The sequence below is a fragment of the Cyprinodon variegatus genome, unplaced genomic scaffold (genome assembly GCF_000732505.1).
Source record: "Cyprinodon variegatus isolate N-32 unplaced genomic scaffold, C_variegatus-1.0 Scaffold118, whole genome shotgun sequence".
NCBI classification, from domain to species: domain Eukaryota; kingdom Metazoa; phylum Chordata; class Actinopteri; order Cyprinodontiformes; family Cyprinodontidae; genus Cyprinodon; species Cyprinodon variegatus.
Window position 1 is genome coordinate 393,338 of NW_015150571.1, and position 15,234 is coordinate 408,571.

General features: G+C 37.3%; 3 protein-coding genes across 4 annotated transcripts in view; 1 reads left to right on the top strand and 2 right to left on the bottom strand.

Moving 5' to 3' along the window:
* The first annotated feature begins 1,052 nt into the window (after nucleotides 1-1,052).
* Nucleotides 1,053-2,717, top strand: LOC107085192 (tripartite motif-containing protein 16-like). Its single transcript, XM_015375395.1, has one exon. The coding sequence runs from the start codon at nucleotides 1,053-1,055 to the stop codon at nucleotides 2,715-2,717; it is 1,665 nt and encodes a 554-aa protein (XP_015230881.1).
* A 4,623-nt stretch (nucleotides 2,718-7,340) lies between these two features.
* Nucleotides 7,341-11,516, bottom strand: LOC107085183 (ras-related protein Rab-27B-like). Of its 2 annotated transcripts, none has more exons than XM_015375386.1 (6): nucleotides 11,408-11,491; nucleotides 10,709-10,889; nucleotides 9,646-9,731; nucleotides 9,456-9,559; nucleotides 9,250-9,373; nucleotides 7,341-7,988 (listed from the first exon to the last, which is right to left on the bottom strand). In XM_015375386.1, exons 2-6 carry the CDS (start codon nucleotides 10,859-10,861, stop codon nucleotides 7,799-7,801), a joined length of 657 nt encoding a protein of 218 aa, XP_015230872.1. In that variant the 5' UTR covers nucleotides 10,862-10,889; nucleotides 11,408-11,491; the 3' UTR covers nucleotides 7,341-7,798. The 2 variants fall into 2 exon arrangements, with proteins under 2 accessions (XP_015230872.1, XP_015230871.1); XM_015375385.1 differs by having other exon boundaries at nucleotides 7,346-7,988; nucleotides 10,709-10,879; nucleotides 11,408-11,516.
* Nucleotides 11,517-11,733: 217 nt separating this feature from the next.
* poli (polymerase (DNA directed) iota) overlaps nucleotides 11,734-15,234 on the bottom strand; it is an 8,897-nt gene continuing 5,396 nt past the window's right edge. The window contains exon 9 of the mRNA XM_015375373.1: nucleotides 11,734-12,612. Within this exon, the coding sequence (XP_015230859.1) occupies nucleotides 11,920-12,612 (693 nt within the window). The 3' untranslated portion in view covers nucleotides 11,734-11,919. The remainder of the gene's footprint in view (nucleotides 12,613-15,234) is intronic.

The window sequence follows — 15,234 nt, forward strand, 5'->3', positions numbered from 1 at the left end:
ATGGTTTCTTTATTTGAGCAGCAAAGTGAGTTTACAAACTAGCTTGATTGTTCGCTGAGAGCCGTGGAGGACAGACAGTGTCTGGAGATGAGGCAGAAGTCAGCTGAATCCAAGGTAGTTTGATAGTGAGAGGATGAATGACGCTTTTTGAGGGCCGTGGGAGTTCGTCCGGGGTGCGGGGTGGCGTCCAAGGGGGATGAGGGGAAGAGATCCAAGTCAGGCTACCTTTATCTGGACCTAGTGAGTGCTTGGAGGATTGCTGGTAAAGAGGAGGCAGGCAGGTGGATCAGATTCACTGTGGAGTTCTTTAAAATGGGGTGGAGCAGAGAGACAAGAGTCAACTCGAGGAGATCAAAAAAAGATTTGCTAGGTTTTTGCACAGGGAGATACATGTGTTCAATGCAGAATGATTGACTATTTTGCAAGGAGATGTGGTCAATCTGCTCCTTAAATCTCCAGCTGATAATGAGCAGAGCTGGATCAGGTGGCCCAGCTGCCAGCACACAGCTCCTCCTCCCAAAGCGCTCCTGCAAGAAACCAACACTGCTATCCACCAGATTATGACACCTTCAAGGAAAATCCTGGGAAACTGGAGAGAAAATTGCATTCTACATGCCTACGGGAATCATACTTACAGTAGTATGGAAAAACAGTTTACTGTAATATAAGATGACCCTATGTAAAGCATGAGCAGCATATTGCTCATCATTATAAGAGGAGAATAAGAATAATCCTAGATATCTTTTTAATAGAGTTGTCAAACTCACCCAGAGCCATAGCTCTCTGGAACTGTCCATCGCCCCTGCTCTTAGCAGTAATGATTTTATGTGATTCTTTATAAATAAGACATAAAATAACAGAACAACCACATGCCATGTAAACATAAGCTCAGTTGGTTTTTATTTGCCAGAAAGTGAAACCTAAAGTGCCTCAGACAAGAGAAAACTTGACTTCCTTCTCAATCGTTTAATAATAACCAATAAGGGGAGGAGCAGAGATCAGGAGGGTTAAATATTTTTTCACGAAGTGAAACTTTTTCATTATAAGGAGAAATGGCACAGAAAGGAGCTGAGCTGGACCGGGAGAGTTTCTCCTGTTCAATCTGTCTGGATTTGCTAAGGGATCCAGTCACCATTCTCTGTGGACACAGCTACTGCATGAAGTGTATTGAAAACTTTTGGGATGAAGAGGATGAGAAAGGAGTCCACAGCTGTCCTCAGTGCAGCCAGACCTTCAAACCGAGACCTACCCTGGTGAAAAACATCATGCTGGAAGCTTTAACTGAGCAGATGAAGATGATTGCAATTAGAGCTGCTCCTACTGATCAAAGCTACGCCGGACTCAATGACACTGCCTGTGATATCTGCCCTGGAAGAGGGTTAAAAGCCATAAAGTCCTGTTTGATGTGTTTGTTGTCTTACTGTGAGAATCACCTCCAGCCTCATTATGATGTGGCTCGGTTAAAGAAGCACCAGCTGGTGGATCCATCCTTTCAATTCCATGAGAACATCTGCTCACGCCACGACGAGGTGATGAAGATGTTCTGTCGCACTGATCAGCGGAGCATCTGTTACGTCTGCACTGTGGATGAACATAAAGGTCATGACATCGTCTCAGGTGAAGCAGAGAGGATGGAGAAGCAGAAGAAGCTGGAGGTGAGAAGAGAAGAGATCCAGCAGAAGATTAAGGAACGAGAGAAAGATTTTAAGTTGCTTCAACAGGAGATGGAGGCCATAATTGTCTCTGCTGAAAAAGCGGTCCAGGTAAATAAGACAATATTCACTGAGGTAATATATCTCCTTCAGCAAAGGAGTTTTGAACTGAGCCAGCAGATCCGATCCCAGCAGGATTTAGAAGTGAGCAGGGTTAAAGATCTTCAGGAGAAGCTGGAGCAGGAGATCTGTGAGCTGAAGAAGAAAGATTTTGAGCTGCAGCATCTCTCACAGACAGAGGATCATAACCATTTTTTTCTGAACTTTTCCTCACTGTCATCTCTCAGTGAGCCTGACTACTCCTCCACCATCAAAGTTTGTCATCCGAGGTACTTTAAAGATGTGATAGCAGCTGTCTCAGAGCTGGGAGATCAATTTCAGGACACCCTAAGGAGGAAATGGGCAGACATCTCATTGAGAGTTACTGAAGTGGATGTTTTACTGTCAGAACCAGAACCAGACCCCAAGAAAAGATCTGGATTCTTAAAGTTTACAAAGAAAATCTCCCTTGATCCAAAAACAGCTCACAAACAGCTGCTGTTAGATGAGGGGAATCGAAGAATAACATTAATGTCTCAGACTTCTCCTGATCATCCAGAGAGGTTCTCTGTACCATTCCAGATCCTTAGTAGACAGAGTCTAACTGGGCGCTGTTACTGGGAGGTGAAGCTGGGCGGACTGGGAGGCTATGTGGCAGTCGCTTATAAGGAGGTCTATAAAGCAGACACTGAGTTTGGAGCTAATGACAAGTCCTGGGCTTTATTTAGTAGCTTAAACAAAAACATTTTTTTGCACAACAAAATCCAAACTCTCATCCCTGGTTCTAAATTTTCCAGAATTGGGGTGTATGTAAATCAACGAGCAGGTACTCTGTCGTTTTACAACGTCTCTGAGAACATGACTCTGCTCCACAGAGTGCAGACCACCTTCACTCAGCCGCTCTATGCTGGAATACGAATGTACTGTAAATTCGGAGACACAGCTGAGATATGTAAACTAAAATAATTTATGTTAACCCTGAGTAGCACAGAGTATTACAGAATGCTATTTCAGTTTGTTGTTGAAATGAAAAAAAAATATTCTGCAAAAGAGCACGATTTTACTTTCACTATACCTGTACGTCAGACTTCTGGGTTCACTGTAGAGCTACTGGTTAGAAATGTCCATGAGGTGAGAACTTCCGTTTACTTTTAAGAAATACTCAGAACAAGATACTCATAACCCGAAGAAAGACAACAAACTGACATAGTTTACAATCAGAACTACATTGGTTCCTACACAAGGAGCAGCTTTGCAGTTATTTTTGAATTGTATTGTAATTTGTATTATTTTGTATTTTGAGGTTATAATTACTTTTATTTTTCTCTATTTTGAAATTGTATTTTAAGTAATGCATTCTATTGTTTGCTTACATGTAAGTCCAACAGGGCAATAACATTGTTAAAGTTAAAAACTGTTTCCAGTATCTGTATCAGAAACGTATGTAACTGAAAAAATAAAATAAATTACTATTTTATAAAAAAAATTAAATAAATTACTAATAAATTAAATTTTGTTTATTTATATACCGTAGCACCAATTCACAACACTTTACAGAGACAACTTAACCAAATCATACAGTGAAATTTATCATTTTGACCTTGGTAGGTTTAACTGTCATTTCATCAATATCAGGTGGGCCTGTCTCTGCTCAAATGGTAAAAAGTTTGTCCCAGTCCAGCCCTGATTCAATCCCATGATATTTAAATTAATCAAACAGATCTGTTAAATCTCTGATGTTATTTGAACCCAATTCCTAAATATTATCTATCTACTATTTTGTTGCATTCCTCTTGTTTGTTTAAAGAAATAAAGACACAATTAACTGTGTTTAATTATGTTTAAAATTAGAATAGGAAAAAAATATCAAAGGACACCCAGCATATTACATGAGGTCACAGACTTGTAGCATTTGCTCCTCCTTAATGAGCATGTAGTTACAGTCGATTTCAATAAGCCTCAAAAAAATAAAAAATCTAAGGTTGGTATCAACAAATCACACCTACAGGGTGACGTAGCCAAAATCAACCAGCCTGCAGGGCTCAATTTCACAAAGCAGGAGTAGTAAGAAAAAGTTCTCTGGTAAATCCCTGGATATTTGTTTGTTGCAGCGAATCACTCTGTAAACCAACAGTTTGCTGGGTCTGTTGCACATTTGACCTAAGATTTTAAAAAATTAATACATTTGAGTTCAGGCACGGTTTGCATATATAATAGAGCAAAGACAAAAGTTATCTGTGCTGGACTCCCTTTTAATGTGCAAGGGAAACTGTCAGGGATGTAGTGTTAAACAGCTACAGTACGGCACAGATGCTGAGCAGGACACAATGGTTTGAGTCTAGACTGTGATTAAAGCAGTTGGAAAATCCTTTCTCTCCATTTATTAAGAAGCTTTGGTTTGGTTTGATTATATTTCACATTTGTAAACTAATTTAATGACTTATATTACCCAATCTCCAATCCACAAGATGAATGAAAAAAAAAAAGAAAATTCCCATAACTGAAAGTAGTCTTTAACTTCTGAAGAGTTATTTCGATATCAGCATCGGAAATGTCTCAGTTACTGCCAAAAATTCTGGCATCAGAGTGGGCAAGTATTGGAGTCCAGGCACTGATCCAATATTATGCAATATAAAATAGGAATTAAAACAGGAATCTATTTACTGGTTTGCTGATGAAGATTCCATGTCATCCAGGTCATAGTCATTCCATAACGTTTAAAAACATTTGGTTTCCAAGGCTCCAAGGTTTCGCTTCCTCTCCAGGAAGCTTTCTCAATTCAAATGTCTCTATTTACTTGTTATTTCCATTAGTTCTGACACAGTCTTCTTTACCACTCTTAAAACAGTGGCACCGTACTGCTTCCTGCTGCCTTTTATTGTAGACAGATGAAGAGCTCACCATTCGACACCTGTCAGAGATGGAGCTTGCTGCTCCTCTACTTCGGTTTTTTTCTACATTTCTATTTAAAAAATAAATGGCTTAAATTTGCTGTATTCATTCATGCTTCCATTCAAGGGTTTAACCTCCGCCAGGCCTTACCACAATGATAATCATGTCACAGTCATGCAGGCATAGTATGATTATACATATTTTTTTGTAACATACTGATATCCGTACCCGGTATTGGGCAATACTAACAGCACAAGCACTGTAATCGTAACGGGAGATAAAAAAATAATAATATCAGAACATCTCTATTAGGGAGTTCCTAAACCTTAGGGTTAGGGTTTCTACTTTGCTTCATATAAAGACCCAAAATGAAAAACTTGAACAGAGCAAAAACTCTGTTATGCAAGAACCGATTACCGTGTTGATTATGTAACATCTGCTTTTACTGTGAGGGATTGCCTTCGAGTCAATGAGTCGATACCATCAACTGGTTTTCCTTTGATAGAAAACTTTTAATCAATTTGACTGTATGATCTGGTTGAACTGTAAAGTGCCTTGAGATGACATGTATTGTGAATTTGCGTTATATAAATAAACTGAATTGAATTGAAAATCCTCTATGACATGTTCTACTATCTTTCTTTAACTTTTCTGGTATTTTAAAATCCAACTGAAATTCAGCTGTTGCACTGCTGCCATCATCTGGATCCAATTTTCATTACAGTTATATTATAGATATAGCAAACAAAACAATTTCATAAACTGCTTTCTGCTTTTATTTATAAATGTACTATGAGCCAATGTGCTGATATCCAGACTTAATGCAATATGATTTAACCTGTGTTTGAAGAATGATATGAAAAGTTGAATTTTTTTAGCAAAACCTTTTTTTGTCCCTCCAACCTTTTGTTAATCTGCTACTAACGTTGAATCAATTTTAAAAACACAGATATATTTATGAAATAAAACATTGAAATAATTATCATTACTTAATAAAAGCTTTTGGCTTCTCAAAAACTCTAAATGTTTGGACAGTCTAATGCAGCTATTGCCCAATAAGGTTTGGTAGTATTATGAGATTTAAATATACAATAGGGTAATGTAAAGAAAGGCTAAAGCTTTCACTGGGATTGTGATGTTGCCTTATATACTGATAAATATTCTAATAAAAAACCAGAAGGCCTGAATTAGGGTAAACATAAGAATTTGGAGAATGAATCAAGTTGGGTCGAATATTTGAAATAACACCTTAGTGCCAAACTGCTATACATTTTAAATAATCAAAAAACAGGGAATGAAAATAAACTATTATAACAAGAATCACAAATAAAAAATTGAGTGCCAAAAGTGCTTAGACTCCTGCATAAATTCCTCACACTAACCACAATATTTCTGCAGATTTGGTTATATTGGCTTAAATCTATTTTAAAATGCTCCCTTCACATTTAAATCCATCATGTATGTGAATAACAACAATACTAACTAAAAAAACTACAAAAAAAACTTTTCTCTAAGATGATCGTAGAGCAATAGTCATCTGTAATGAATTTTGAGATTTTTTATCAATAAAATTCAGTTTATGGTTCAACAATCCTGATCTTTGTATACTGAATGAAAATAAATCTTAAAGCCTCATTTATGATTTAGAAAATTATACATTGTTTTCTAAAAGACTGTTTTAAAACTAAAGATTGATGTTTACATTACGGTAAACATTCATCCATTTTCCATTACGCTTATCCCAAGCGGGGTCGCGAGGGGTGCTGGTGCCTACCAGCTGTCTACGGGCGAAAGGCGTGGTACACCCTGGACAGGTCGCCAGCAGGACATAACGGTAAACATTCATTTAAATTTTATTATTAACTTTTTAGATATTTCATTAGCTTTTTTTCCCCCCAATATATTGTAAATGGTCTCTGCTTTTATGGCGCCTTATTTCAGTCAGGGGACTCCATTGCTTTCCACTACATTCAGTCATTCACCCATTCATGCACACATTCACACACTAATGTATCTGATAACAAACAGATAATATGTTACTTTTCTTTTCACCAAATAAAGGATATAAGATTTTATTCTTTAACTTTAAAGCAGCTCAGACAACCACCCAAACAAATGAGGAAGCAGAAAACAAAAAGGAAGGCTTTTGATCATCATCAAAACAGTCGCTGTAGATACACAGCATGTTATTTATTGTTATGGAAACAGGTCAGCTGATTTTGAAGAAGAAAGTAAGTGCCAGATGTAATGTTAGGCTATAATAGATTGTCATGGCAATATAAATATCAACAAGGAACAAAGACAGAGACTTGATCCTCTTTGTCCATAGTTTCCTTCCACTTTCTTAGTAATGGTCAACTTTAATTTAATTTACAGTTTGTCTTCATCTTTACTTGTTTTCTTTACATGATTTAAACTAAGCATCTCATTTAAACACAGGGTCCTATTTTTCATACATATTGGTTTTAAACCAACAGTTAATACGCTATATAGATAAAATATGTGTTAAAGTTCAATGAGGATAAATTCAGTTAGAAAATACATTTAAGAAACTTTCATTGTGAGTATAATAGTATTAATACTTCTAACAACTTTGTATAAAAAAAAAATGACCACCAGAATTAATCAAAAAGATTTGTTTCTCTGCAATGATTAACTTTATACTTTTTTTATTCTTTCATTCCTAAAATTATTTCCAAATAAGTTCAGCTGATGGGGAAGTCTACTCGTACTGTTTCATAAAAATGCATTTTTTTCTCTTTTTTATTGCATTTATATTTTTCAACAATCAAGAAGCACAAACTGACCAAAAAGCTGTTTATTTTATTTTGACACAAGAGAAAATAAAGGAGATTCTATAAAATGTGTTCTCGTTTTGTTAAAGTTGTTAGGCCTGATCAATTTTGCACCGCTGAATAGATAGTTTTACTTATTTTAAAATCATAGGTGCTTTTAACATTTTTAAAGAGATAAGATATCTGTTTCATGATATTACCATAGTCTCAGAGAGAGAAAACGAAATTAAACTAAACTTTATTTTTGCAAAAAAATCAGAAATAAATGTAGTGATCTCCGAACCAGAAGTGTAAAAGAGTCGATCAGTCTATGTTTGGCTTTTAAAGTCTGTTCATCCCACAAAGCTGGTGCTGGGGACATTAACAGGAGCACCACCTCCGAATGGGAGCCTCCTCTGCCTCATGGCTGGTGGTGGGGCTGCCGTTTGGTTCGGAGCTGTGGGCCCCGTATGTGCTCTGCTCCATCCTCTCCATCACCAGGTTCAGCAGGGAGGTCACTGCCAAATCCACGTTAACTCCCGTCACAGCACTCGTCTCAAAGTAGGGGACGCTGATGGAAACACGGGAATGTTTTAGGAATCAAACACAAATGTCGTATAGCATGATGCAACCAGTTACAGAGATGTACAAATATTTACATCTTTTTTTTACCTCTGTTTGTTTGTTACTTTTGTTTTTAAAATTATATGATTTTAATCAAAATATGTAGAACATCTAATTTTTAAATCAAAAAGGTTGATCAGCTGAGGGATGGAGAATTTCCTTATTTGTTAAAATATGACTTTCAGATATTGTCTTTCTTTAGACTTGTTTTATTCCTTACACATGATCTTATGTCATCTGATTTCTAATTTTGATCGAACCAGCCTACAGTATTTACCTTACTGCTTGACATTGGCGTTCATCTTCTGCTCATCTCAACCAGTCTGAAATCACTTAGAGGAGCTTGTAGGTATGAGCAACCTGTTTAGTTTCATTTAGTTTTCTCCTGTTTTGGATGGGGAGGTAAGTTATTGTATTTTGCTTTGCATTGCTTAGATTAGTTTGGTTCTATATTTTAGATCTTTTTTTTTTTTGCTTTGGCATTAAGCTCTGTCTGAAGTTACACTCACTAAATTCTTTTGAAATAACCCGTAAAAATAAACCACAGTAAAGAAGTAATCTTAAACTGATCATTCTTGCTCTTTGGCTGACTGAGGTCTGAGGAGGATGAACCATCTTCATGTTTTGGTCTGGATGCCTCCAGACAGTTAATAACAGGTTGGTTTGGCACCTAGAAGCTGTTTGCTGGATTCATGATCTCTTGTATGTAATGGAATCTCCCACCGACTATTGCCATGATTCTGCCCTTTGTGGACTTTTTTGTTATGTTTAAGTTTCTTTTTGAGTTTATATATATATATACTGGAAAGTGTTATTAAAAGCTTTGTTCCCAGTGATCTGTTGTTAGGAAATAATCAGGGAGTTTGTCTAAAGTACAGCTAAAGCTCTTGTTCAGCTTTGACCAAGCCTGCCTTATCTTAGAAATGTATTGCTTTTATTTTATTCTTGTTTGTATATTAAATTATAGTAAACTATTGATCTGTGTAGATAAAGCTCTTCAGGTCCTGGGCACTAATTTCCCCTCATCTTGTTATAAAGTCTTTAAAGATGATTTAGTCCTTACCTCAAAACTAGCAGTAAAAGTATGATTTAACCAACAGGTGGTAAAGTGGGAGTAGTAGGAACAATTTAGACATAGGAAGAAAATCCTTTCAATAAATAAAAGCACATCTTTCCTTTTAGGCAAAGACTGAACTGTTTCCACCCACCCATATCTGTCTGCTAATTCTCTGGCCTGTCTGGCGTTAACATTCCTCGTGTCTTTGAGGTCTGCCTTTGTGCCCACCAGCACCACATCTGGGTTATCACAGTATGCGTTGGCCTGAAGCTGACCTGCACAAACGCAGGGGAAGTTGTTACAATCAGGATGAAACTATTAATCAGTCAGGCTTTAAAACAACAAGAAGCCACTTACTCATCCAGTTCCTAACGTTAAGGAAACTTTGCTGATTGGTCAAGTCGAACATCAACAGGAAGCCCATTGCATCTCGGAAAAAAGCTGTTGTGAGGCTGCGGAACCTGGGAATAAATCGATTTTTAGACAAGCTGGGAAAGATAATCTTGCGATAGTGCGGATTGAAAGATGGTAAAAATGTCCACATTACCTCTCTTGACCAGCTGTGTCCCAGAGCTGAAGGTGGACTCTAAAGTTTCTCTCACTGGTCCCATCTGCACCAGTTCCTGTGTACACCTGAACCAAACCAGAGCATCATCCAACTGGAAAAGTCCAGATTTTTTACGACGCACAAACAGAAATTATTTGACCATTTTATTTAATAATCGCTACAAATTATAGTATGTTGATATCTTGTCTATCTATATATTTGTTCCTTCCAGACAATGGGTCCTAACTAGCCTTTCAGTTTTAAATATTGTATTTTTTACCCAATTTTTGTAGTTTCTGCAATCCCTTCAATATTTTCTCTGCTTTGATGCATTCAAATAATTTGACACTTTTGAAACAAACTGAAACATAGTTGCCCATACTAAAGTTATTAAATGAGAGGGTTGCACCTATTTGCTTAGTCAGAATAAAAAAGAATGATGGCCAATAGTTCCTCAAGGCTCCTTTTTTGAGCCTCCTTATCTCTCCATCTATGTGAACTTTGTTGTTAAGATACATTATTGTAACACCTCTGATTATACTTACACTACAGACACGAAACAAAACATTTTTTCTATCACGTGACCAAATTGACTGAGTACTCCTGACATCACCAGAGAACTCACCCAAACAAACAGTTCCCAAGAATGAGATCTGGTCTTTCCACCTCTGTTCTATGTTGTCATCAACAATAAACTCAGGCTTATCCTTACATTGGGTCAATTTTAGAAATAAGTCAGTAAGTAACAGGTGAACCACTTGTGGAAAATGTTTGATATATTTAACATGAAGAAATTCTAGGGTTGATTGTGGTATAATTAATAGAAAAACCTTCCACATTTATATTTAGTAATTTATTCTGAGCCGTTTTATTCTGAGCATTTTGTTGAAAACAGGTAAAGCTGAGGAACTACATGTTTCAACCATAAGGGACACTTCAAACTACCTTCTGCATGAATGTTTCAAATAGTTTGTAGAGTGCATGCACTGTCGATTTTCACTTCAACTTGAATACATTGTGGAAATACTTTATTAAGGAACAAGTTTCATCTTCAGCTGCTCACCACTCTCTTCTCCCTGAAGTCAATTCCCACTGTTGTAGTGAACTTCCTGTTGAACGTCCTCTCCGTGTACCTGTAAAGGAAGGTGGTCTTTCCCACACCTGAGTCCCCGAGGGCCAGCAGCTTGATCAGATAATCGTAGTCGCAGTCGACCATGGTGCAGTTTTACTGAACCTGCAAAAGATTCTGCATGTTTTCATGGGATAGTAGACAGTAGAGTTGGTATTAGAGTGATTCTAAGTAAATTCTGACCAGGCGAGTTAAATTCTACCATCTTAGCTGCAGTATTTTTGGACTGAAGCGGCATGACCATCACAGAGGCTTAACAGTACGTAATAACCCCCTGACCAAGGAAGGACTAGCACATGACTGGAGCTGGATTCCACATGAGCAGTCAAATGTCTCTCTAGAGTTTTCCCTGAATTCGCTGTGGAAAATAGGACTCCCTTTCACTGACTTCAGAAACCACAGACATCTCAGAGCTGTATGAGGTCATTGTTATCAGACGTGACACTGACTTACTGGCCCTTGAATTGGATTTAAAATGATTAACTGTCAATAACTGAGCTGCAACAAGGCACATTGTTTTGAGAAGTTGAGTACTTTATAAGCGCTCTGCTGTAAAATTGACCAGGAGCATCTAAATGAACAAATGGTGTGTCCTTAAATAGCCTGCATCATCAAATGTTAGGGGAATCTTACCGATCTATCTGTAGAAATCCCATCCATCCATTAGAAGCCCTTCCAATCTTTATGAATTGAAAATAATGGCTCTCATAAAGCGACTGCACATTGCAGACTCTGAGCCCCCCCCATCTCACATGTGATCCAGGGAGGAGTTTCAGGCCTCAGAGATCCAGGCAAAGCTGAGCTTTTCTTATGAAGGAGGGGAGGGCAGGCATGAAAAGCTCTCTGAAAACTTGTTTGTCTTTGATAATGTTCTGCAGAGAAATAACAAGCAAGGAACGTGCCCCACTTAATACTGCAATAACAACAAAAACAAGTTTAACTCCACTTGGTGTTATCAAAATTACATTTTTTATTAAACTTCCGTCCAACAGGCCCCATTATACCATGTGTAATTCAATGTGGCGACACTGAAAGGCAGCTTTATTAAAGAACAGACAGAAACAGTCTTGTTAATTTATCCCATAATTGTGAACAAAATCGTACAGAGCAAACATTTAGAAAAATAAGATCCTTTTTTTCCCCCTCTAACCAGGTTTGAAATACTTGAACAGATTATTGGACTGACTGGCTCTCCCTTCAGCCTTTCTATCTTTGCCTTTGGAGGTCGAGGCTTTTCCTGGTTTTCTTGAAGAAGGAGTTTTCAAAATTGGCTTCTGCTGCTTCCACTCAGCCAGGAGCTCCTTCTGAACTTCTGAAGGAAGTTCAGAAAACACTTTGGGGTCTACATTTCCCGGGAAGTTACAGTCAGATGACTGGGGGAGCGATAAGTTCTCCGTGACGTTTTCTCCGTGATTTACATGTACTCCCGCCGGCCAAGGCGGATTCATACTAGATGACTTCACTTTCATTGGTAAATCTTTTTCTTGAGGCTTGTTTGTTGACATGTGGTGGGTCTCAGACGCTGAGGGGCTTGGCTGGGATTTAAAATAAGAAGGAGACAAAATTTCCTTCTGGATTTCTTCTGGAAGGAGCTTAAAAACCTCCGGGTCAACATTTGGTGGTGGTTTGGTTTCATTAGAACTGATTCTCTCTGTGCTGCAGGATGCTTGATGGTTTTCCTCAGCAGCATAAACAGAGCTTTGTTCCAGTCCTAACACATGTAATGATTGCCCACAAGTGTCTTTTGTGGTGACTTTATTATTTGCTGGAGCAATCCTGCTGCATGAGTTGACCTGATGGCCCAAGAGGAAACTCTCAGAGTTTTGGGATGAATTTTTCTACAGGAAGACAAATAAAAGAGGATCCATAATGAGCTCATTCATTGTAGCTGCAGTAATAGAAGATTACACATAACATAAAATAGATTAAATATATCACCAAGTCACTGAAACAAGATTAAAGTCAATGAGCAAGTAAATATATTTTAAAGATGAAGAATACTAAAGTTACAAGAAAAAAATGACAGTTCATTTTAACTCATACAGGAAAGCTCTTGTTTGAATAAAAAAAGAAAAAAAAAGTACAATTGAGTTATGGAATAAAGAAATCTAAATAACTAGCAAATTGAATTTATCATTTAAGAAAATATTTGTAGGAGAGGAAACATGCATAATATTATTATGAATATCTGCGTGCATATAGTAAATGTATTTTTTTTCCTATATTACTCTACAGAATATGCATATCATAGAGAACTACCCAGACAGCAGTAACTGATAACCACCAATTATTTGAGTACCAAGTATTTGGTGACTGGATATTTATTACAACTGAAAAGTTTCTGAAGGTAAAGAAGTGGTTAACAGAAACAACAATAAAAATGTATAACTGAATTACTATATAATATCTGATATGATAATATAATGCAGCCCTATACATTTCTGGTTAGATGTTTATTCCTTTATTCTAAACATGGATGTCATTAAAGGGACTTTAAATGAATTAACTGCTACAAACAAGTGATTTACCATATTTTCTGGACTATAGAGAGACCTAACTAGAAGCTGCACGCGTAACATTTTTTTTTAGAAGCTGGAGTACATATAAAAGCTGCACCAGGCTATAAGGTTCTGGTATCTGCTGAACTGCACCCCACTAAACCTGTAGGGGGAGCTCTACATATGACCCCAAGAGTAGGGACAGAAGCACGACTTTTTAATCTCTGATTCAATTTTTTTTCCAAGTCACACTGGCTCCGGCTTGGCAGGGTGGGCAGATCGGTGCAGATTTTTTTTAAACTTCTGTCTGTGTAACACACAAATTTAAACAGTTTCCCACATTTGACTTGGACAGATAATGAAGTTATAAAAAAATAAAATAAAAAAAACACTGGCACATTCGATAAAACAAAGCGAGTCTGTGCAGCGTCTCAAACTAGATCAGATAGAGAATGTTCATATGTCGATATTAAAAACATAATGAAATCTATGTCTAAAGAAAAGAAAAAATATTAATAAAATATGTGGGACGGTTTATATGCTGACTGCAGCAGTGAGAGATGACTCAGAAAGAGATCTGGAAAGGCAATCGAAGTTTTACTTTCTTTTTTTTCTTTAAGAGGTGAAAGAGATACGTCTCGCTTACCTTTTTCATCTGCCTCTCGTTATTTTGTTTTTTGTGAGGCTCAAAGAGGAACACTATTTTACTATGTCTGTTTCTCCTCCTGGAGTTAGGTTTATTTTCGAGGAGATTGATAAATTGCACTTTCTGTCACTCGTTTTTGTGAGGCTCAAAGAGGATCACTACTTTATCCATTTTCTGTCCTCTTGAGATAAAGTATTCTTTCTTTGCACGGGTTGGTCCCACTTGCTATACACGCGATGTGCGACTCTGAAAAGTGACTCTTGATTTGATTTTGTGTTTTCCCCAAAGTGGATGCGTTTCCTTTTTGCAGTCGCATTCCTCTACCGACTAGATCCATGAAACTGCTGCTGACCTGCTGCATAGTCCAGCTAAAATAGACTGGGGGTCTTTATCCGTCGATTTTTATTTTTTTTTTATTCATTTTAAGAACTTTTCATAATCTGTCCAAGTCAGATGTGGGAAATTGTTTAAATGTGTGTGTGGCACAGAGACAGAAGTGAAAAGAAGAAAAAAAATCTGCCCACCCTGCGCAGATGGAGCCTCACTATAAATAAAAAAATCGGATCGGAGATTAAAAAGTTGTACACAGCCAGTGTGTTCAGGCCTTAAAGGTATAGTGGAGGATGTTCTTTTTCTCGGTGGATCATCAAAATAATTTGTCCTCCTAGTTGTCAATCATTCTCGTCCCCATTTTTACTTACCGGTGGTGAGTCTGACATAGTGGAAAAATTGCAAATCTTTTGGAAAGTAAGCTTGTACTGTATGAGCGATGCGAAAACAAACTTTTAAACAGAGCTTGCACGAGGGGAAATTGGCTTGTACATGCTCTCGCACACGTATAATAGACGTTCCCTCTTGGGAGCGGGTACAGGGTTGTGCATGTTCCTTTTTTTTAAGTGGAGAGGGCAGGTCTTTTTAAAAATGTGCGAAAATTCTCCACTATACCTTTAATGTGGCAAATAATTGACAAAACGTGTGAATTTGAGAGGTTTGTTCTCAGTCGGGCCTGCTGCTAGCATTTTACTGTGCTAAATGAAAGTTAGCCCCTTCTTCTTTACTTTCCAACTTGAACTTCCGCTCCCTGGTAGTTAGGAAACAGAAAAGCTGCACCTTTCCATTTTTAAAAACAAAATCCTATTAAAAAGTATGAATTATTAAACAGACTTACACTATATCAGATGGGAAGAATAGACATATCATTACCCAACGTTACGCAAGATGCTCGTTGATAACAAAAAGATAAAGATTTACTCAAATATTTGGTTTTAAAATATAGCCAAAGATATAAAAACCTAAATGAGGTTAAGATATAAGAC